Source organism: Schistocerca nitens, chromosome 2 (genome assembly GCF_023898315.1).
Source record: "Schistocerca nitens isolate TAMUIC-IGC-003100 chromosome 2, iqSchNite1.1, whole genome shotgun sequence".
Classification (NCBI taxonomy): Eukaryota; Metazoa; Arthropoda; class Insecta; order Orthoptera; family Acrididae; genus Schistocerca; species Schistocerca nitens.
Genome location: NC_064615.1, coordinates 864,521,089 through 864,546,368, shown reverse-complemented (window position 1 = coordinate 864,546,368; position 25,280 = coordinate 864,521,089). Strand labels below are relative to the sequence as shown.

The 25,280-nt window shown below is 46.7% G+C and overlaps 1 protein-coding gene across 1 annotated transcript in view; it reads left to right on the top strand.

Moving 5' to 3' along the window:
* LOC126235396 (protein Wnt-11b-2-like) overlaps positions 1-25,280 on the top strand; it is a 240,056-nt gene that overhangs the window by 74,942 nt on the left and 139,834 nt on the right. Inside the window, exon 3 of the mRNA XM_049944118.1 lies at positions 14,381-14,615. Within this exon, the coding sequence (XP_049800075.1) occupies positions 14,381-14,615 (235 nt within the window). The remainder of the gene's footprint in view (positions 1-14,380; positions 14,616-25,280) is intronic.

The window sequence follows — 25,280 nt, the reverse complement described above, 5'->3', positions numbered from 1 at the left end:
CGCACGAGCGATGGGACACAGCATCTCCGAGGTAGCGATGAAGTGGGAATTATCCCGTACCACCATTTCACGAGTGTACCGTGAATATCATGAATGCGGTAAAACATCAAATCTGAGACATCGCTGGGATCAGAAAAAGATCCTGCAAGAACGGGACCAACGACGACTGAAGAAATCGTTCAGCGTGACAGAAGTGCAACCCTTCCGCAAATTGCTGCCGATTTCAATGCTGGGCCATCAACATGTGTCAGCGTGCGAACCATTCAACAAAACATCACCGATACGGACTTTCGGAGCCGAAGGCCTACTATCGTGTACCCTTGATGACTGCACGAACAAAGCTTTACGCCTCGCCTTGGTCCGTCAGCACCGACATTCGACTATTGATGACTGAAAACATTTTGGCTGGTCGGACGAGACTCTTTTCGAATTATTTAGATTGGAGGGACTTGTACGGGTTTGGGAACAACTTCATGAAACCATGGACCCTGCATGTCAGCAGGGGACTGTTCAATTTGGTGGAGGCTCTGTAATGGTGTGGGGTGTGTGCTGTTGGGGTGATACGGAACCCCTGATACGTCTTGATACGACACTGACAGGTGACACGAACGGAAGCATCCTGTGTGATCACCTGCATCCATTCACGTCCAGTGTGCATCCCAACGGACTTGGACAATTCCAGCAGGACAATACTATACCCCGCACGTCCAGAATTGCTACAGAGCGGCTCCAGGAACACTCTTCTGAGTTTAAACTCTTCCGCTGGCCAACAAGCAATCCATACATACAAATTATTGAGCATATCTGGGATGCATTGCAACGTGCTGTTCAGAAGAGATCTCCTCCCCCTCGTACTCTTACGGATTTATGGATAGCCCTGCAGGATTCATGGTGTCAGTTCCCTCCAGCAGCACTTCAGACATTAGTCGAGTCCTTGCCACGTCGTGTTGGTGTACTTTTGCGTGCTCGCGCGGGTCTACACGATTATAGGCAGGTGTACTAGTTTCTTTGTCTCTTCGTTGTACCACGTTCTCTGCCACCACGTCTGAGGGGTGCGTGGATGTGCAGTCTACTGATATCTTCCAAGCTGATTGACACACTTCAGACCTATATCCAGATGTTCACAAGAGGTACATTTTGCTAAATGGTTATGGCACGGGTGTCGATGATGACATACAACACGGACTTCAGACAGGAAAATGTTGGAGATGGTGTCGGCGTAACAAGTCTTTCCTTGAAGTTTGTATGTCAGATCAGACAGGTGTCTGTAATTGGGCTTGGAGACGACATGTTGTCCAAGTTGCAAACACCTGTGACGGGTCCTGTAGGATAGCTGAGGACCAAAGAGATCGTTCGAGTGCCATGATGATGGGAAGAAATGTCTTAGAGACTGTTCTTTGGGTTTCAAGACATCAGGTCTAAGACAGTCGTTAGGGGTATGCACTAAAGTGATTTCTCTAACGAAGAAAGCAATGTATGATTGCATGCATTTGGGGTTACTTCACTGGAAATGGAAGTCGCGAGATAAATCCTGTAGGCGGGCAATCCATTCTGTGTATGATTGTCCTTGGAGTTTGTGACAACTAAAAACTTGTGGGCAGCTGCTTCCAAGTGAACTTGAGAGTCACAGTGTTCAAGTAAACTTCGTCTCCAGCTAGGCTGCTGTGTGAATCAGGTATTGCTGCCCCTTGCATGAAAAGAAGTTTGCCCATGTTTCGACCTTCCTGTCGAATGGATGGAAAGCTGGTGGCGCCAACTAGAAACCCTTGGTCTTACGGTCGTACTTGAAGACGCTGGTAAAGCTATCCAGAGACAATGTAAAGATGGTCGCCAGGATCGACGATGGACGATGGACGAGCTGAAACCGCTAGAATAACGTCAGTTCTTGGGCAGAGGGATCCACCGATTTCGGTATGCTCCAAGCAATGTTACAATCAGCGAACTGTCAAGTGTAAAACATATGCAAGCACTGACTACCTGGATGAGAGCATAAGCATGAGCCTGGTGTGAATACAAAACCTTGTCACCGACTGATATGTCTGCCGATGGTGGCACGAAAACATCCAAACAGTAATGACTGAATAATTTTATTTATCGGAGATTAATACCGCGGCTACACTGATGTTGACTGGAACAAAACATAAAATAAGTAACTTCTCGAGACAGAACAATAATAATTCTGGCGGCTGAAGGCCAGTTAGATTGTCACTAGGTTTTTTAAACACCCACTTTATAAAAGTCAAAGTCTCGTAGGGTACTCAAAGTACAAACTGAGTTAATGAAGTACAAGTCCCGTAGGGGGCATTGTCTTAAGTCCGGCCTGTAGCCATTTAAATGTTAACAGGAATAAATTTACAAACCGTCAATTCTGTGACGATGACAGAGTCCCGTCTCCTATGGGAAGGAGGCCACTAACGCTCGAAGTCCTCTGATGGCAGCTATTGGGATTGTGAAGTCAGATATTAATGGCAGATAAGTCGTAGAGCTATCGAGTGAGATTCCGGATTGATGAAATCTCTGTGGAATCGGCACATGATATAAATACTACTCGGCGCCAGGATGCAGCTGGGACTATTTTCGATCACGTGTCTTGCGGAAGAGAATGATTCCTTGTGGCCCCCAGCCTCTAGCGGCAGTTGCGTCTCCTGGTGAACGGCCGGAGCATTACCGTCTGGCTTACGGAAAATTGTTCCCTGTATGTTAGGCATCTACAAAGCAATGATGTGATGTTCATTGCTGACACCACAGATGTTAAGCCTCACACACATGCTTGGAATTTCATCATTTGGAGTTTGCGGTGAGTCAAATTTAGATAACGATTCGTTGCTAGGCATGCGTTCCACATTTCTTTGAGAAATCCAACAATAATGCCACACCGTGTAGTTTATTACAAGGCAGGTTCAAAACTTTGATCTCAAAATTTATTGTAGAATGTACTTGGGTTCAGGATGGAGGAGGAGGAAAGATACGGGCCGGCCTGAGTGGTCGAGCGGTTCTAGGCGCTTCAGTTTGGAACCGCGCGTCCGCAACGGTCGCGGGTTCGAATCCTGCCTCGGGCATGGATATGTGTGGTGTCCTTAGGTTGGTTAGGTTTAAGTAGTTCTAAGTTCTAGGGGACTGATGACAGTAGATGTTAAGTCCCATAGTGCTCAGAGCCATTTGGACCATTTTTTTTTTTTAAGATACGGAGATTGATGCACTTAGTAGAAAGAGATTGGAATACATTCAACAAATAACTGAGGACGTAAGTTGAAAATACTACTCTGAAATGTATAGGTTGACACAGGAGAGTAGTTCATGTTGGGCTGCAACAAAATAGTCACAAGAGTGTTGACTCCAATAAAGTTAAACAAGTGCGGCCTTGCGTTTAGTATCAGAGTCACAGTGTGGAATGGTGCAATAAGATCCTGCTCTGAAGTCGCAAGAGTATCGTACATCATTGTCACCATAGTATCACACAGAAAATAGCCAAGACGCGTAAGAACTGGTGACCGTGGTCAACATGTAACGCGCTTCTTCAACGAATCCACTGATTTGGGTTTTGGCATCCATGCGCTACAGCATATTTGTATCAGAGTAATTAGTAGATCCATCGTTATGCAACGGCATTATCTTCGAAACCTTAGTTGTTCTTAGTATGGTAGCGTAGGTTGAATTTGGGAAAAATTAGGAAGATCAGAACTGTTGGTCTGATTATCATCGAAACCCACACATTCGCACTGAACTTGTTGTTTGCTGCTAATCGCATGCATGGCCGAATGTTCGTCTCTCCCAGGTATAAGTTATTTTAAAAAAAGTGGTGCTCCACTACAGCCAAAGGTTTCATGAAAGACATACTGTAACTAAAGTTCTACGATGTGAAATTGTTGCTGCAATACGTATACAGTTAATTAATTGCATCTCTTTTGTATGTTTACCCTGTAGTGTTATAACTGTCTATAAGTGTTTATGCCATGTAAGAGTCAATGTTTTTTTAAGCTTTTACTTCTCCGATGGTTTTATTTTGGGTGATCTAATCTGACCACAAGAGGGAATGTTTGTGAAAAGGTTGTTCTTAAGTGCTGTATCTCATAGTCTTTTTGTTAACAAAATGTTTCATGAACCACCTTCTGCGCTTGAGGAGATGGTTTCCAGACAATGCCAGCTACTTTCTCTGTTTCACCTGCAACATGGCTGCGAGCCCTAGATGAGTGTGTCGCTCCTTTCATGGCGTTTTTTTTTTTTTGTGGGAAGATGATTAAATTAAAGAAAAACACCTCACTAGTCATTTTGAGTTGTAAATTAAGATTGCTCACTTCGCTTTTTCGGCAATAAGTGTTAATATACAAAACTAGTACCGATTGTAGAACCTTGATTAATCATGTTAGACATTTCGTCGAACTATGACATCACTTCTGTTTTTGTTTCATAATTTTACTTGTAATATCCATGTCTTTCTTGCACCCTCGACATTATGCTGCAATTTTTAATTTCATCGACACTATGCACAACTACCAGGTCATTCATCGTGGCTGCCTTCAGTGTTACCGTCCGACTGTCACTGACGTAGCGTCGCTTCCGCTGGCTGCGTCTTTCGTAGCACACTGTGATCACATGGGCAGCGCGTGTGGATCGACAGCAACAAAACAAATGCCTTTCACATGATAGCCAGAGAAGTTGTTCTATGCAATCCTCTTCTTTACAGTACTTTTATAATCAAACAGCGACACATTTTACCAGTAACGTATTTGGAGAGTGGAGGGTTGGATTTTATTTACTGATGGTCGGTAGGACTGAATGTTACCGCCGGTCGGTGTGGCCGTGCCGTTCTAGGCGCTTCAGTCTGGAACCGCGTGACCGCTACGGTCACAGGTTCGAATCCTGCCTCGAGCATGGAGGTGTGTTATGTCCTTAGGTTAGTTAGGTTTAACTAGTTCTAAGTTCTAGGGGACTGATGACCACAGACGTTAAGTCCCATAGTGCTCAGAGCCATTTGAACATTTTTTAATGTTACCTTTATTTAAATATTTAATAGAAAATAAGTCCGCACATGTCTTCGAAATGTCCGCTTCCTGGTCGTTGGGACCAGCGGACGGCGCATCTGCATAGCAGTTGTGGGTGGAATGCAACCAGACACGAAACACTGTTTACTCAGAAACAAAGATTGTATAAATAATATGGCTTTTACTAATTGACACACTACTTACAGAAACTTTGCAGATTTTGCAAGTGGAAATATTTCAAACAATCAGTGTCACCTCAACACAAGAAAACATCCATCAATTGCAATAATTTAAACAATAAATTAAAATTTTGCAATGTCCTTTAAGAGAAGTTAGTTTCTCTAAAACACAAAATACAAGTGCCTCCAGTGATATAATCCAAATCGCAGATGGACGGCGTCCTTAAACACTTCCCAACGAAAACGCTGCAGGAGCATCTTCTTTGCCCCTGCAGAATACGGCTGAAAATTGTTTTCAAGAAAGAAGTGAATGATATTGATGTTATGTAGGTTGCATAGCTTCAGGCTAAATCTCTCTGCAGAGCGACATACTTGGCAAGAGACACTGCTGTTTTAGACATTTCTACGTGATCACGTTGCGCTCTAAACTGAAAAGAGCGACTTGAAGGGATCGACAGGCAGACTAAAGACACTGCCCATCACATCTGTGCAAAGTTCCATCGGATTTTCACACTGGTTTCCTTTTCGCGCCTAATCGGACCTTACTTTCCGAATACGCCTCGTTATTACTGGTCAAAACATCAATAAGAAGGGTGGTTGGATCACACTCAATAACTCTGCCTTATCTCAAGTTATTAAAGTTACTGGTAACGCAACCCCACCACTACAACCATTTACCACGCTGTGGGTCAACTATTGCATATTCTACACAGGGCGTTACATAATTCACAACGTAGTTCGAACTATTAACTTTTTTTCGTGTATGGAGCACGGAAAAGATGATAATGCTCTGTCGTCGCTGAAATTAATCTTGTCTTTATGATCCCTACAGGAATTACACGTAGGCGTCTGTAATACATTCCTAGATCACTTACTGTTCTTTGAAGCTTTATAACTATGTGTTCACGGGATAGTCGGTGTCTGTCTTCAGGCGTCTTCCGTTAGAAGGCAGCACAGTCCAATCAATCAAGAAATCATCCCCCGACGCACCAGGTTGAAGATAGCGGTTTGGTAAAACACTATACCCTGCTGCATGAAGAATTCCGTAACTGCCTGCTGAGAACCCTCGTTCGACAGGAATCATCGACCTGTGAAGTCCTTTTATTAAGGGACTGATGGCGTGATAATCGCGTGGGGCGAGGTCAGGACTATAGGGCGATTGCTCCACTTGAGTTGACGTCACTTCTGCGTTACGACATTTGCGATATGGGGACGAGCGTTATCACGAGGCAGCAGCGCCCCTTGTCGCAGTTTTCTCGGACGTTTCACCTTAATTGCACGCCGTATGTTCTTCAGCGTTGTGCAGTATCGTTCACTAGTTATAGGGACGCCAGGTTCCTTGAAATCAACGAGTAATTATAGATCGACCGGCGTCTTGTGTCGAATCGCGACCAGCACGGAAAGTGACGCACCATTTCACAACGATGGTATTCGACAGACATGCGGCCCCATACACATTCTTCATTCTCCGATGGATGTCTAACGATGTTCGTCCTTCGGCAGCCAAGGAAAGGATAACTGCACATTGGTCCTGTTTGGATGCATTTAGTAGTAGCACCGCTGTAGTTCACGTTTCCGCATTTACAGCACACACGTCGGAAAGAGACGAATGCCATACAGATGTATTGGCTACATGACGGTACTTATACGCCCCCATCGGAGTCGCACTAAGTTGCAGAGACGCTGCAGCAACGCTCTCAGATGCAAACTTCTTGATGGCCCCTCAATGAAAATCTCGTAATTTCATTTTGCTACAATAAATTCTTCAGTGATACAGACAAGCCGCCTACATGTGTAACTGGGTGGTAGAAGCCCAGTTATTGAAAAATTAGAGAAATCTATGCACTTTCAAACCTATCTTTGATAATGGCGTTACATCTGCATCTACACCTATACTCTGCAAATCACTGGGTGGGTACCTCGTATTGTACCGAGTATTAATTTTTTTCTAGTATGGAGCACGGAAAAGATGATAATGCTCTGTCGTCGCTGAAATTAATCTTGTCTTTGTGATCCCTACAGGAATTACAAGTAGGCGTCTGTAGTATATTCCTAGATTACTCACTGTTCTTTGAGGCTTTATAAAGATGTGTTCACGGGATAGTTGGTATCTGTCTTCAGGCTTCTACCATTTCAGGTTCTTCAACCTCCGATGCTCTCCCGTTGTTCAAACAAACCTGTGACCATTCACGTTGGCCTTATTTGTGTACGTTCAGTATCCAAAAATGGCTCTGAGCACTATGGGACTCAACTTCTCAGGTCATTAGTCCCCTAGAACTTAGAACTACTTAAACCTAACTAACCTAAGGACATCACACACATCCATGCCCGAGGCAGGATTCGAACCTGCAACCGCAGCGGTCTCGCGGTTCCAGGCTGCAGCGCGTAGAACCGCACGGCCACTGCGGCCGGCCGTTCAGTATCCCTTGTTCTGTTTGGTATGGTTCTCTTAAGCCTGAGCAGTATTCTAGGACGACTTCCATGAGTGTTTTGTAAGCATTCTCCTTCATATTATGATTACTTTTTCCCGTCCTATCAACGAATCGAAATTTATCGCCTGCTTTACCTACGGTTGAACCTATGTGATCGTTCAATTCCATATGGTTAGAAACTGTTATACCCAGATATTTGTGAGAGTTGACTGATTCCAGTTCTGATTAATTAACATTTTTGCTATCGAATACGGATTTTTGGAGTTTTGTGAAGTATGAAGTATTACATTCTTAAAAATGTATGACAAGTTGTCAGTCGTTGTAGTACTTTGAAATTCTATCAATAACTCACGAATATTTGTGCATCTTTTTTTTCTCTGAGTGCTTTATTACAGGTACTGCTGCATCTATAAAAAGACTAAGGTTACTATGAATAGTATTTGCCAGGTTACTGCGAGGGCCTATCACCCCAAAAGTAATGCCTCGGAATTTTTTATTCCATTCTCAGTATCGGCTGAGGTATTACGTGTCATGTATATTATTGGGTCGTCTTTCCTGCTTCGCTGACGCAAGTTGAAACCCTCTACCGCTAGAGGGGTCCAAATTGTCGCTTGTAACGTGGAGGTGTGAAATGTAACTATGTCGTTGCTTGAAAATAGCACGCCGTAATCGAATTTCTAATCGTGCCTCCAATTGAAATCAACTGTCAACAACTTCTTTTGAGGTTTCAACGTGTGGGTGATAGGATTCTTAGCAAAATTGTGGCAGGCGTTGAAAGCTGGTTTCACCATTTGAACCCCGAAAACAAGAGTGGAGCTCCGCCACAAAGGTTCACAGACTCCAAAAAAGTTCAAGTTAATGCATTCAGCAGGGAACTCACGCTCACAGTGTTATATGATTTTCAAGATGTCGTGCATTTGGAATTCATGCCTAAAAGCACCCATATAAATTCTGCAAGGCACTGCGAGACACTCACAAAACTAAAAGCACGAAGTCGAAACGTTTGGTCACACATGCAGCATCGTCTCTTTCAGCGTGACAATGCCAGACCACACACGAGCGCTGTGACATCTGGAACAATGCGATGCCTTGGGTTCACTGTAGTCGATCATCCTCCATACCCCGACTTGACTCCACCCGACTTTCAGCCATTTCCAAAACTTGAATAATACCTTCAAGAATTTCACTTTGACTGTGATGAAACAGTGCAAACAGAGGTGAGGCTGTGACGCCGTCAACGAACATATTCCATGTACTCCTGTGGCGAAGTGAAACGGGGCAAAACATTAAGGTCACTTTTTCTTACACGTTGCGACGGTAACTAGTGTGGTCTGTATTAAGGCGTGTCGAGCAAAAGCCATGAACCGAAACTGTGTTAATAATTGGTTTAAATACTTGACAGGCATAAAAGTAACTGCTGATGATATTCAGAGTGCTGGTTGACTGTCAGCAAGCGTAAAGGCAGACAAGTGTGTCAAAAACTGGCATAACATCGGTAACTGTGAGAAATGAGGATTCTATTACATTACTGAATTTTATTGGCATTTGACGAAACTACCAAGCAACCAGAGCCATATCAAATTGGTGGTATATCTGATGATTACAATAAATTTATGTTAGAATGTAGTGTCTGATAATTATATGTGTTGCAAGATGGCTGTATACTCCGCAATACTTTCTCTGACGATCCATGCCAGGATAGCATATGCGATTCATAACAACAGACGTCTTTCAGTGCAGGTTGCAATGTCTTGTAAAGTCAATGATATTTTACAAATTTTAGTATTGTATGGTGTGGGGATAGTTCTGATTGTGTAAAATTGGTTGCTGCGTATTACTAGCCTTTGCCAAAGTTAGTTTGTGATCACTATATCATTGAACTGAAAAGAGTACATGATCTAAATGACCTGACGTTGAGACTCACGATCGAGGCCCATCTGTGGTGGTGGTTGGGAAATTTCTGTCATGTTAGATATCATATACCGCATGTCGAGACTGTATTCCGAGGATTAGCAAGAGGAGTATTTACACCACCATTCGTAGAGAATTGGTTAACCAGAAGACCTTTTACTGATTTGATTACCGACCGAAGGGCAATATAATAATAACCGCACAGTCATTGAAATATTTTTTTTTCAATTTAGAGTAAGAATACATGTTTCAAATTCGTTTTACATTTGCAACGATAGTGTCTATAAGGCCATTTATAAAAATCTAAGAACTAAAGAGTCGGAAAGAGGCCTTAAATGTTGTCGATGTCTTAATCGAAATTAGACATAATGAAAACCATGGCTGTAGTATAGTACATAAGGTTCCGACTGCTTGCAACTTTTTTTATTATAAACCTTATAATCATACTTAAATGTTGTGTTGTTTAATAACAACAATTAGGTCACAAAAAATGATTTTACCAACGATAACAGGCACGTGCCGAATAAAACTGTGAGGGACGGGAAAACCCCACCGTGGTTCAACAACAAAGTTAGGAAACTACTGCGAAAGCAAAGAGAGCTGCACTGCAAGTTTAAACGCAGCCAAAACCTCTCAGACAAACAGAAGCTAAACGATGTCAAAGTTAGCGTAAGGAGGGCTATGCGTAAAGCGTTCAGTGAATTCGAAAGTAAAATTCTATGTACCGACTTGACAGAAAATCCTAGGAAGTTCTGGTCTTACGTTAAATCAGTAAGTGGCTCGAAACAGCATATCCAGACGCTCTGGGATGATAATGGCATTGAAACAGGGGATGACAAGCGTAAAGCTGAAATACTAAACACCTTTTACCAAAGCTGTTTCACAGAGGAAGACCGCACTGCAGTTCCTTCTCTAAATCACCGCACGAACGAAAAAATGGCTGACATCGAAATAAGTGTCCAAGGAATAGAAAAGCAACAGAAATCACTCAACAGAGGAAAGCCCACTGGACCTGACGGGATACCAATTCGATTCTACATAGAGTACGCGAAAGAACTTGCCCCCCCTCTAACAGCCGTGTACCGCAAGTCTCTAGAGGAACGGAAGGTTCCAAATTATTGGAAAAGAGCACAGGTAGTCCCAGTTTTCAAGAAGGGTCGTCGGGCAGATGCGCAAAACTATAGGCCTATATCTCTGACATCGATCTGTTGTAGAATTTTAGAACATGTTTTTGCTCGCGTATCATGTCATTTCTGGAAACCCAGAATCTACTCTGTAGGAATCAACATGGATTCCGGAAACAGCGATCGTGTGAGACCCAACTCGCTTTATTTGTTCATGAGACCCAGAAAATATTAGATACAGGCTCCCAGGTAGATGCCATTCTCCTCGACTTCCGGAAGGCGTTCGATACAGTTCCGCAATGTCGCCTGATAAACAAAGTAAGAGCCTACGGAATATCAGACCAGCAGTGTGGCTGGATTGAAGAGTTTTTAGCAAACAGAACACAGCATCTTGTTCTCAATGGAGAGACGTCTACAGACGTTAAAGTATCCTCTGGCCTGCCACAGGGGAGTGTTATGGGACCATTGCTTTTCACAATATACACTCCTGGAAATTGAAATAAGAACACCGTGAATTCATTGTCCCAGGAAGGGGAAACTTTATTGACACATTCCTGGGGTCAGATACATCACATGATCACACTGACAGAACCACAGGCACATAGACACAGGCAACAGAGCATCCACAATGTCGGCACTAGTACAGTGTATATCCACCTTTCGCAGCAATGCAGGCTGCTATTCTCCCATGGAGACGATCGTAGAGATGCTGGATGTAGTCCTGTGGAACGGCTTGCCATGCCATTTCCACCTGGTGCCTCAGTTGGACCAGCGTTCGTGCTGGACGTGCAGACCGCGTGAGACGACGCTTCATCCAGTCCCAAACATGCTCAATGGGGGACAGATCCGGAGATCTTGCTGGCCAGGGTAGTTGACTTACACCTTCTAGAGCACGTTGGGTGGCACGGGATACATGCGGACGTGCATTGTCCTGTTGGAACAGCAAGTTCCCTTGCCGGTCTAGGAATGGTAGAACGATGGGTTCGATGACGGTTTGGATGTACCGTGCACTATTCAGTGTCCCCTCGACGATCACCAGTGGTGTACGGCCAGTGTAGGAGATCGCTCCCCACACCATGATGCCGGGTGTTGGCCCTGTGTGCCTCGGTCGTATGCAGTCCTGATTGTGGTGCTCCCCTGCACGGCGCCAAACACGCATACGACCATCATTGGCACCAAGGCAGAAGCGACTCTCATCGCTGAAGACGACACGTCTCCATTCGTCCCTCCATTCACGCCTGTCGCGACACCACTGGAGGCGGGCTGCACGATGTTGGGGCGTGAGCGGAAGACGGCCTAACGGTGTGCGGGACCGTAGCCCAGCTTCATGGAGACGGTTGCGAATGGTCCTCGCCGATACCCCAGGAGCAACAGTGTCCCTAATTTGCTGGGAAGTGGCGGTGCGGTCCCCTACGGCACTGCGTAGGATCCTACGGTCTTGGCGTGCATCCGTGCGTCGCTGCGGTCCGGTCCCAGGTCGACGGGCATGTGCACCTTCCGCCGACCACTGGCGACAACATCGATGTACTGTGGAGACCTCACGCCCCACGTGTTGAGCAATTCGGCGGTACGTCCACCCGGCCTTCCGCATGCCCACTATACGCCCTCGCTCAAAGTCCGTCAACTGCACATACGGTTCACGTCCACGCTGTCGCGGCATGCTACCAGTGTTAAAGACTGCGATGGAGCTCCGTATGCCACGGCAAACTGGCTGACACTGACGGCGGCGGTGCACAAATGCTGTGCAGCTAGCGCCATTCGACGGCCAACACCGCGGGTCCTGGTGTGTCCGCTGTGCCGTGCGTGTGATCATTGCTTGTATAGCCCTCTCGCAGTGTCCGGAGCAAGTATGGTGGGTCTGACACACCGGTGTCAATGTGTTCTTTTTTCCATTTCCAGGAGTGTATATAAATGACCTAGTAGATAGTGTCGGAAGTTACATGCGGCTTTTCGCGGATAATGCTGTAGTATACAGAGAAGTTGCAGCATTAGAAAATTGCAGCGAAATGCAGGAAGATCTGCAGCGGATAGGCACTTGGTGCAGGGAGTGGCAACTGACCCTTAACATAGACAAATGTTGTAGTGTTAGCAGTTAGCCAACACTACGCACACTACTTGGTTGAGGAGGTCGAATGCATGCTATAAGCTCACGCAGGATGGCGTGAGGTCTGAAACAGGATACGTAATGAATGCTATAAAGAAAAGTACGTAGCTTCTGGAATACTTAACTTTAATCCATCATTTGTATACATCGTTCTTGGTGAGACATGCTTCATACGATAACTATCAATTGCTATGGCGCCTTGCTAGGTCGTAGCCATTGACTTAGCTGAAGGCTATTCTAACTATCTGCTCTGCAAATGAGCGAGGCTTCGTCAGTGTGCATCGCTAGCTAAGTCGTCCGTACAAATGGGGCGAGTGCTAGTCCGTCTCTCGAGACCTGTCGTGTGGTGGCGCTCGGTCTGCGATCACTGACAGTGGCGACACGCGGGTCCGACATGTACTAATGGACCGCGGCCGATTTAAAGCTACCACCTAGCAAGTGTGGTGTCTGGCGGTGACACCACAAATGTAATGTATTGCGAATACATAGAAAGAAGGATCCTTTATTGTATGATTATATGATAGCGGAACAAACACTGGTAGCAGTTACTTCTGTGAAATATCTGGGAGTATGCGTACGAAACGATTTGAAGTGGAATGATCATATAAAATTAATTGTTGGTAAGGCGGGTACCAGGTTGAGATTCATTGGGAAAGTCCTTAGAAAATGTAGTTCATCAACAAAGGAGGTGGCTTACAAAACACTCGTTCGGCCTATACTTGTGTATTGCTCATCAGTGTGGGATCCGTACCAGGTCGAGTTGACAGAGGAGATAGAGAAGATCCAAAGAAGAGCGGCGCGTTTCGTCACATGGTTATTTGGTAAGCGTGATAGCGTTACGGAGATGGTTAACAAACTCAAGTGGCAGACTCTGCAAGAGAGGCGCTCTGCATCGCGGTGTAGCTTGCTGTCCAGGTTCCGAGAGGAAGCGTTTCTAGATGAGGTATCGAATATATTGCTACCAACACTTATACCTCCCGAGGAGATCATGAGTGTAAAATTAGAGAGATTCGAGCGCGCACGGAGGCTTTCCGGCTGTCGTTCTTTCCGCGAACCATACGCGACTGGAACAGGAAAGAGAGGTAATGACAGTGGCACGTAAAGTGCCCTCCGCCACATACCGTTGGGTGGCTTGCGGATTATAAATGTAGATGAATACTGACAGACTTGTACCATGGAAGAAGTGCAAAGAACGGCTGATGGCAACACCAGAAAACGTGGAAAACATGGAACTCCTAAACCCACACCGCTCAACCACTGCATTTCTGAATCGGATACCTAAACAGGTTAAATTTTAGTTTATGAATAATGTATCATTTCTTGCATGTCATATAATGCTCAGCGGACTGTCACCCCCCCCCCCCCCCCCCCCCGCTCGAAAAGCGTCACATTTTAATGCTAGCATAACCTGTCATCATATCCAAAATCGACTGGGGGCATAATTAATAATCAGCAATGTAATTGATATGAGGTCCCGATAGGGCTCATATTTAACGTTGACATGACACTATCTCATTCGCCTTGTGCCACTGCATCCGATGGCTCATAGTATTCTTTTCCTCAGTGGTGCTGCGAGCGCCTAAGCAGATCTGTTGCGCAGTGTAGCCTACTCGCCGGCAGTGAGCGCTTGGCGGTCGGCGTGTTGCAGGTACGCGGGAGCAGGCGTACGTATACGCGCTGTCGTCGGCGGCGGTGGCGCACGCGGTGGCTCGCGCGTGCGCGGCGGGCACCCTGCGGCAGTGCGGCTGCGCGCTGCCGCCTCGAGACCCACCCAACGGCAACTTCAAGTGGGGCGGCTGCGGCGACAACCTCAAGTGGGGGCTCAGCTTCGCTCGCCGCTTCACCGACCCGCCGGAGAGGCGCAGCGCCAAGGAGAAACCAAAGTAAGCACATCCTCCTCGTTCCCATCTTAATACATTTTGAAAAACTCAAATACGTTGATATGTGTATTATTAAAGTGTACAATAATCAAAATATCCACGGGTGTACTGTCGGTCTACAGTGTCCAACGGGCACAATATTTCGGCGATCATACATGTCGCCATCATCAGGTGAACTGACGGACTGAGCTCCTGTGAACGTGCCGGCACTGCTGCTGCTGCTGCTCACATCTATTACTTTCCCCTCTTTGGGGAAGTGTGAGGGGGAGTTTGTAGCCTTTCGGCTTTTACTCCCCTGTGAACGTGTGTGTGTGATTTTTCTATAGTTTTTTGGTGTCTGTGACTTGTGATGTTTGTTGTGAGTGAGTCTGGTACTTGCCTGAGGTAGGCGAAAAGATTGGTGTTATATGGGAAGGAACTGGATTAGGGATTCGGTATTGGGATTTTCTCTTCGACTTAATCGTCGAAGATCGTCATAGGGCGCTTATGCTTATCGCAGGACATGTCATACCGACCTAGGGAGTGGATGAGCGCGTTTCCGGATCTGGAAGAACCCTCATAGAAGGCCCTTGCCAGATCCTGGAAACGCTCTCTCAGGAGTGGGATTTCGGCAGCGGCGTGCAAGTCGTCTGTGGGGAATCCAAGAGGTAGGTGCAGTGCCCTTCTGAGGGCGCGGTTCTGCAGCCTCTGGAGTTTGTCCAGGTGCTGCTTTGCCGCGTATCTCCAGACAGGGCACGCATACTCCATTACTGGCCGGATCAGGGCCTGGTAAACATTTACTGCTACTGGGCAGGGAAGGGAGCTGGTTGTGTTCAGGATAGGGTATAGGATGGACATTCTGGCGCAGACCTTCCTGTGGACCTCGTCTATGTGGGGTTTCCACGTAAGACGAAAGTCCAAGGTTACGCCAAGGTACTTGGCGGTTCTGCGCCAGGGGAGTTGGGTTCCATTTAGGTGGAGGTCGAGGGGGGGGGGGGACGTTGAGGAGGTTCGCGCCTTCCGAGCCTGCGGGTAATCAGCATTGGCTGCGTCTTCTCGGAGTTGATGGTGATGCGCCAGCGACGGGCCCAAGTTTCTGTGTCATCTAAAACCTTTTGTAGCCTACGGATGACCAGGTCCTTGTTCGCGTTTCTCGTGTAGAAGGCTGTATCGTCAGCGTACTGTGCAGTGTGCACCAGGGGGACCGTTGGAGTGTCCGCAGTGTACAAACTGTACAATACGGGCCCCAGGACCGATCCCTGTGGCACCCCGGCACGAATACGCCTTCTGGTGGAGGTGGCAGTTTCTACTTTGACGGAGAAAGTCCTATTCGTGAGATAGCTCTTGATGAGCTGAACTATGCTCCTGGGAAACCCTTGTGTGTACAACTTGTAGAGTAGCCCTCTATGCCATACTGAATCAAAGGCTTTGGCTACGTCTAGTAGCACTATCCCGCAGTAGCCTCTGTGGTTGAAGCCCTCTGTGGCTGCTTCAACCATTCTCATGACCTGTTTGGGGCAAAGTGGTTCTGCCTGAACCCAAATTGGAAATCCGGCAGAATTTGCTCTCTGGTAACATGTTCTTGTATGGGCCTTAGCAGGAGGCGCTCATAGATCTTGCTGAGAGTTGGCAAGAGGCTAATCGGCCTGTAGTGCTGCGGGAATAGAGGGTCTTTCCCTGGTTTGTGTATCGCGACCACTTCCGCATGTTTCCAGCAAGCTGGGAAAACACGGGATCGAGTAATCTCGTTGAAGACGTTCGCGAGGTGTGTGATTGCTGTGGGTGGGAGATTTTTGACTAACTGATTAGTGACACTGTCGTGCCCTGGTGCCTTTTTTGTAGGGAGGGACCTGATTACTCGGGGGCAAAAAGTATGGGTTCATCCTCTGGGTCCTCCTCGGCATTGAGGAAGACAGTCAGTTGACGACTGACTACCTCTTCATGCTCTTCATCCTGGGGTTCTGCCGCTTGTAACTGTTTCTCGAAGGAGTCGGCGAGGGCGTTGGCCTTTCCAGCATGTCTGTAGACCAGTCCCCGCTCGCCATGCAGTGGCGACATCCTAGCGCGTCGTTTTGTAAACTGTTTGGTCGCTTGCCATAGTGTATGATCGTCTACTTTGAGAGCCGTGAGGCAGTTTTGTCATTGCTGGTTTCTGTGCTCATTGAGCGCTACCTTCAGTTCTCTCTGTAGACGATTGAGCAGCCTCCTGGTGGCCTGATTTCTGGTAATCTTCCACTCTTTTGCCACTCTGTTCTTATGTCGAATTTGAGCTAGCAAGTGTTCCGGGAGCTGTATTTGCGGCGGTGGGCCATCCCTTTGTGGAGGGGTGGCTTCTTCCGCTGCCTGCAAGATGGTGCCTGTTAGGTCTTGTAGCGCATGTTCTACTGTTTCAGCAGTAGGTGGCGGAGCGCGAGCGATATCAGAGGCGACAGTTTCTTGGTATCGCTCCCAGTCTGTACGTTTGTACGACGTCTGGTACCGTGGGAGTGCTACCCATTCTCCCACATCGACCTTCAGAATCACTGGATTGTGGTCGGAGGACATTCTGTTGATTGTCCTTGCGGCCACGAACCCTGCGATCCTCCTAGTGAGAGCTATATCTATCACGTCGGGCCTGCCTCCATTTTTTGGAAGATGTGTGGGCTCGACTGGACCCCATGTTTCGAAGTGGTGGGTGCGCGCTAGTTGTTGCAGTTTGGAGCCTGCTCTGGAGGTTACTCTAGAATTCTAATCAGGATGTTTGGCATTGAAGTCTCCCCCTATTATGAGTTTGCCTTCAATTTGCCCTAGAGCAGCTATGTCTCCTTCATCTATCTGGTTATGTGGGGGTCGGTAGACTGCAACAATAATTAGGGGTCCGGTGGCAGTGGTTACTTCCACCGCCACTGCTTCGATTTTGTTGGTAGCTGGTAAGAATACCTGGTGGTGGGGGATCCCTCTTTTTACATATATGGCCACTCCTCCGCCTTGGGTTGGCCTGTCTTTACGGTAGCTAACGTAGTTGGGAACTGTCGCTTTTATTCCCGGTTTTAGGTGGGTTTCCCCCATCATGCATATGTCGATGGAGAACTCCTTCATGAGTTCTCGGAACTCGACCTCTTGATTAACAATGCCGTCTGCGTTAAAGACGCACATTGTCAGGCCTTGAATATTCGGTCGTCTATTCATGATGGGGTTTTGATACTACTGAGGAAGTCGCAGAGGGGAGCGACTTCTGGACTGTTGCCTGAAGGGCGACGAGGATCTGTGTGTTCTGCTTCTGGGCTTCCCTGAATTCCTTCATCATTTCCATGACGAGGTTCATGGTCTGCACCATTACGCCTAACAACTGATCCATGGGGGAGGGGGAGTGTGTGTGGGGTTCCCTGGGGCTTCCTCCGTCATGGTGGACCTGGTCGTTGTTGCTGTGTGTTTCCCGGTGTTGTTCTCGTGATAGTGTCTGGTGTTGTGATGATTGGGCTACGCTTTCATGGTTCCTCGGAGGAGAAACCACTTCCGCATAAGTCGCCCTTGGTGTGTCCGGCCTTGGTTTTACCCAGGCCTTGTCCGTGTGTGTTGCCATGGTTTGTTTTCTTGTGTGTCTTGGTGGGTTTATGGTGTTTTGTTTGTGTGTGTGTGTGGGGGGGGGGCGGCCTTTGCGCCCTTTGCCTGTTGTGTGTGTCGTTTGTGTACCTCACAACCTTGGTAACCCGCCGTGTGGTTTTTGCCACACAGCGCGCACCTTATTTGTGGGTCCGTGTGTAGAAGTGTACATGTTCTAGTGTCGTGGGCCTCGGCGCACTTCCTGCACCTTACTGGCATGGTGCAGTAGGCGGCGATGTGGTTAAGGCCCTGACACCTGAAGCACTGCACCGTCTTGTTCTTACGGCGCAGCGGTTCAGTGGTGACAGGCACAGCCAGAACCATCTTTATCTCCCTTTTGTTCTGGGGGATGTCCGGGAGTGTGGCCTGGTATAGTGGCCACTTACTGTTTATGTTGCCCATCTGTTGGACCGCCTTGACGACGTACCCCTGGGCAGTCAAATCTGTTTTGATTGCCTGGGGGGACACTCGTCTTGGGAGGTCTCTTATCACTATGTTTCTGTTCCTTGTTTTAGTTGTGGGGAACGTGTAGTGTGGTATGTTTTTGTTTGTAAAAAGTGTTTTGACTGTTGTGTAGTTTTCAAGTGTGTGTAGTGTGATTTTGATCTTGTCTCCACCAGCAGGTTTTGCCTGGAAACTGCCTCTCCGATTTCTGCCTTCAACAGCTCGAAGAGCTCTTCATAGCTTTGTGCAAACTCTGCTACAATCGGGGGGAGGTGGTGGGCAACTTGGTTCTGTGTTTGTGTTGTGTTTTCTGTTGTCTCTGGCTCATCAGCAACCGCCTGAAATCTGTTCGGGGTGGGTTACACTCCCCGGGCAGGCGGAAGCTTCGGCTGGCGAAACGTTTTCTTCGCCAGCACGAAACCATCCGCATCCTGCCCGGTTACGCGGTTCCCTTGCAGTACCGGTGTTTCCTGGTCCCCTCCCAGTGCGACGACAGGTGCTGTCGGGGGCGCTGGCTCCTCAGAGGGTGTGGAAGCGGTTGGGGTGGGGGTGGTGGATTTCTTCTTCCCCTTGGAGTGCTTCTCCTTCCTGTCCTTCCTTACGCGCCGCTGGTTGGATGTGGTGGACTTGAGTGGGGGGGATTTAAGGTATTTGGAGCGGGTGGAAGGCTGAGACGAGGGGGTGGGTTTGGGGAGGATTTTGGTCGGCAGACGGGTCGTCTGCTTGCCATTCTTCATGGATGCAATGTACTCGGGAAGTGTGCCGGTGGCGTTGGCAAGCAGGAGCGGAGTTAGGACGAGGTTAGGAGGGGCAGGATCGCAAGTACTGACTATGTATTTCGTTGTCGGCGTACTGTGTGTGACTGCGTTTTTTGGTGTGTTTCTCTCCATGTCCGGAGCGGAAAGTGGGGTTGCTGCCAAGGGGGTGCCAGTTACAGCCATCGTTGACACCGTTAGGTGGCCCGGCTGCATTGCTGGCCCTATTCTCCTGGTGGACGCGGAGGTCTGATCGGCGGCGGCGGAAACCTTCTCTGCGGTTCCGCGGCCGGCTGCCAGGTTCTGGCCCACATTTTCCCTAACCTTGGGGGGGGGGGGGGGGGCAGAGCCTAGCTCTGCGGCAGCCGAAGTACTCGAGACCGCCGGAGACGCGGCACGCGGCAACAAAAAGACGCGCCCCTTGTCGACAGCGGTGGACCGCTTCGACCCCAAGGCACCACTGGAGCTCGACATCCCGCAATTCGAAGAGGAAAACACGACAATTCTGCTGTCGGGCGTCGCCAAAAAATATACTGCCCGCCGTAAGTCCTTACTGCAGACCTTGACTGGGTTCCCGCCGATGCTTTAATAAAAGCAAAGCCGATGATACCCCTGGTGTGTCACCCGCACAAGCGGGGGCCTATGGCTGACAGTATGCGAGTGAGAGGAGCGATGCTCAACCCTCGACTGCTACTCAGCGAGACGTCGAGATACTGGGACAGCGTTGTTAGAGAGGCCATCGAAATTCGCACCAATGACGACCTCATAAACCGTGACTGTGGCTATAATCTTAGCAAGGCTTGGGAACCAGCGATTGGGTTAATCAAGAGTAAATCGAGCAAATGTATAGTTGTGACGACCACGGCGGACAGAGCCATCACACCGACGTCATCTCAGACGCCGTCGCAATCTGTTCCACCGCGCGACCGTGGCGCGGGGCGCGGACGGCGGAGCGAGCGCGCCGCGGGCGGAGGGTATTTAAATCCGCCGCCACCGCGACCGAACCCAGTTCCTCCTGAGCAGCCATAGTGTACGGATCTCCGTGCCGGCACGTTCACAGGAGCTCAGTCCGTCAGTTCACCTGATGATGGCGACATGTATGATCGCCGAAATATTGTGCCCGTTGGACACTGTAGACCGACAGTACACCCTTGGATATTTTGATTATCAAATACGCCGGGAGAAACTCAAGAATCACAAAGTGTACAATGTTTGTGCCAGTTAAACACAGAAACGAGTCCCGGTACGATCAAGGGAGTTATATAGTGTGGTAGCCTGTATCCCCCATCCATGAAGAAGGTTGCCGTTTTTACCTAAAGCGCGTGCATTTGAAGATATAAGGGCTAGTAAGTTTCACCCTTAACAAATTTATAGAATATTCGAGAGCATTCGTGAGTATTCCACAACATTCCAGAATGTCCTGGAATGTTACACAATGACCCAGGATGTTCTGGAATGTTCGGGGATAGTCTGGAACATTCAGGAAGATTCCAGAATGTTCGGGAACATCTCAGATCATTGTGGAACTTTCCAGAACTTTCACGAATGTCGTGGAATGTTCTGGAATTCACCACTGGTGGGGCTACTCATTGGTAAAGACCTGTCGTGGGTTCGGACGTCAGTTTCTTATCAGTGACGAAGGAGGAGCCGAAAAGTAGTGCAGTGAGTGAATAAAAATAAATAGTGGTGTGAAAGTGATACAGTGACTGAATATAAATCGAAAATAAAGTGTGAAAAGTGTGTAAAGTGTCATTAGCGTATTTGCTAGTAAAAGGTTGATTTGACTTACGTTTTAGACAATGCCCAAACGTAAAAGAGGAGGAGATCTTACCAGCGGCGAAAGCAAGAAGAACAGCGAAGAAACGAAACAGACGAAGAGCGCGAAGCACGTTTAAGTTCCCTACGAACGAGAATGAGCACTGTGAGAAGCAGAGAAACCCAAGAACAACGAAATAAACAGACTGATGACTCAAGAACCGCGACACTATTGTACAATAAGAGACTGTGAACTCAAACCAGCCATGAAAATATCACCGTACGAGAAGCGCGGACGAGAACAAGTAAATAGTACAACCTAACAAACGAAGGATTCCACTACGACCCGACGAAAGATATAACAAACATAAACATATCGTAATCGGAAAATGGATAACATCTGCCAATATTGCAAGGCAGAAAAATTCGGTAGAGAAGTACCATGATTCTGTTGCATGAATGGAAAAATTCGATTACCTCCACTCCGCAGGAATTTTTACGTTACATGACCGGGGAAACTCCAGCATAAAAACACTTTCTTCAAAATATAAAAGCGTACAACGCCTGCTTCCAAATGATTCTTTCATCGTCACTTCGAACAACATTAACGGAGATGGAATCGATTATGTTTTTTCAATCCAAGGACAAATCTATCACAGCATGGGATCATTACTACCACTGCTCAATGAAGACCATAAATTTCTGCAAATATATTTCATCGGAAATGAAGGAATACGAATTGATCAACGATGAACAAATATCAATGGAGTGAGATAAGAAGTAGTCCAAAATGTACAAAGCGTACAAATCCAACCTGAAACAGGCGCAGAAACAAGCAAATAAGTCACTTCGAAGGAGTTCTATGCTTAGCGCTTAAATATCAGAGACGATACAATCACATTCTCAACACTCTCCGATTATACCAACAATTTCTGGTACATATATATGCAAAAATAGAAGCGGAACGGATGCTTTGCATAAGACTGGATCAGAAGAAACTACCCACGGAAGAATACATCCAGCTTCGAGACGCAGTTATAAATGACGGAAAGATTGACGACACTGGAACAATGGTAATCATACCCTCATCATACATAGAAAGTCCGAGACATGCAAGAATACACTCAAGATGCCATGACCTACCTAAGAAACTGCGGACGACCTGACCTGTTCATAACGTTCACAGGCAAATCGTCGTGGCCAGAAATCAAAGAACAACTAAGATACGGAAAAGCCCCCATGCATCAACACGACTAATAGCCCGAGTTTTCCGACAAAAACAAATAAGATTTATTGAAGTCATCCCAAAATACCACATCTTTGGAACGGTTAGATGCCGGCTGTACACAATCGAATGGCAAAAACGCCATAAAATTATAAGTTGTCGTGGTGGAAGTCAGATCTGGAAGCTGGATAGGTCTGTGGAGATTGAATAAGAGTCCCTAACCGTTCTTTCCACCAACCTGTCGTCTTCTAAAGTTTTGTCCCCAGTGCAGAAGACAGCTCGTGGGTCGTGGGATCTTCTTCGGTGGAGGCTCCTGTGCTGTCATCTGGAACTTGAGCCTGTGTTTGTGCTTTTTTTGTGGAATGCCACTTGCCGAAGTTAGTCTCTGTATCTACAGGGGACAAGATCTGTAGCACTGACAGTGATGGTAGGCGACACCTCTCATTCATGTATCCTGGTTGTTTGTATTTTAAGATACCACTTCTTACACTGTCTTCTACAAAACTCGACATAGCTTTCTTAATAGTACTGGAACTTTCCTGACAGCTTCCGATATAGAGGACGACATGTCCGTCCGAAACAGAGGTACACGTCCAGCTCTGAAGAACACTCGAAACATTGTGACTAGCGCGGCCGAAGTACTTCGTCTCCCAGACGCGCCAAAGCGACCCAAAGGTGTCCGAAGCACTTCGGTTGTAATATCATTATTCTTATGTTTCTCAAAACTAGTGAAATTTAATAAACAAAAACGGTAGACTCGTAGGGTAACCATGAGAGATTGTCATACTGAAAAGTGCGTTAAATACAATTAAATGTATATAAATAATTAATAAGAGAAGATAGGCTTTTTGGCGCCTATAACTCAAACGTGCCGACCAATCAGAAGCAAGTTCAGTACAATTTGCGGACTTTCCCACGGGAATGGTACATACTGTACCATCTGCTGCGTGGACCTCACTCCACTTTAGTATCATATGCTACTTCGCGTGTAGCAAGCGGCATCAAGTCGAGCTTCTAACAACATAAAATACTGGCGGCCACAGCCAGGAATATCACAACGAGGACAGCCTCACTCTCATTGTCTCATATGGCTACACGACAGAATTCATCTCCCGTATGTCGGCAAAATCATCCAAGCTGAATTTCCCAATCCACAAGAGGATCCGGAACTGTACGGCATAGTAATAAAAAACATGATTCACGGATCATGTGGGCCATTAAACTCCAGTTCGCCATATATGAGTGATGGAAAATATACAAAAAACTACCCAAACCTTGCTTGGACGACACACAAACCGGAGTTGATGCCATTTCAAATACAGAAGACTATCACCCAAAAACGGTGAAGCAAAAATACGAACACGAGGAAGCGACGAACTGAAAATAGATGATCAGTGGGTAATACCATATAACACACTGCTTCCCAAAATGTTCCAAGCACACACAAACGTTGAATACTGCAATTCAATGAAATCCATCAAATATGTCTGCAAGTATGTGAACAAAGGAAGTGACATGGCAGTATTTCAAGCGGCCAAAGACAGGGAACAACAAAACAGAAACGACAGAATCCTCATGTACTAAATTGGAAGATACATCAACAGTAACAAAGCAGCGTGGCGGTTTTTCCGTTTTCTCATACACGAACGCGAACCAACTGTACAACATCTATCAGTACATTTGGAGAGTTTATTTCACAAGAAACACCACCAGAAAAAGTGCAAGCGAACAACCACAGAACACAACACTAACAACTTGTTACCAACAGTCCCAAATGGATCCATTCGCGAAAACGTTACTATATGTTGACGTCCCTACCTGCTATATGTGGAACACAACAAGAACAATCTTTCAACGACGAAAACAAGGAATTCCAGAAGAAGATCATCTGGGAATCATGAGAACTGACGCACTAGGCCGAGTATACACTGTACATTCGAACAACGCCGAATGTTTCTATCTCAGGATCTTGCTAAACGAAATACGGGGACCAGCAAGTTCTACAGATCTGAAGACTGTTGACGGTTACCTATTCCAGACGTACAGAGAAGCATTCCAACGCTTAGAACTACTGGAAAACGACGACCACTGGGAATTAACACAGCAAGAATCCTCACTCACAGCCTCAGCTGCACAAATGAGAGAGTTATTCGCCATAATTCCAACAACATGTAACCTATGGAATCCAAAACAGCTAACGGACTTCTTCAAGAGAGTACGAGTGATGACTGAACTGACCATCGAATTCAACGACGACGTCTTCGATGAAACACTCATTCGCCTAAAAGATAAATTTGTAGCAATAAACAACCAGATCTTAGTACAACTTGGGATGAAAGCACCGCGAGAAGATGCTATTAGTGTGCTAAACATCGAAATTACAAAGGAAATAAGCTACAACATCAACGAACTACTTCAATACATTTCTCACACCAAACCACTCCTCAGTGACAATCAAAAGGAAATTTACAACGTTATCATGGACCGGATCGACAACAACACTGGCGGAACTACTTACCTGGACGCTCCAGGCGGCACTGGTAAAACGTGTGTAATAAATCTATTGCTGGCGGAAATGCGTGTTAAACAACACATTGCACTTGCACTGGCATTATCAGCATTGCAGCCCATTCCGCCCTACAACTACAGTGGAATATAGCAGAAGAATAATTCCCGGTATGTAAAATCTCAAGACTATCTGGACTGGGTGAACTTGTAAAACAAGTTAAAATTATCTTCTGGGACGAATACACAAATGTACATAAAAAATCACTCGAAACCATGGACAGAACATTACAAGACTTGCGAGGAAACTCTGAAGTGATGGGAGGAGCTCTACTCGTACTCTCAGGAGATTTCTGAGAAACACTTCCAGTTATCTCCAAGTCAACACCAGCAGACAAGATCAAAACGTGCTTAAAAAAATCA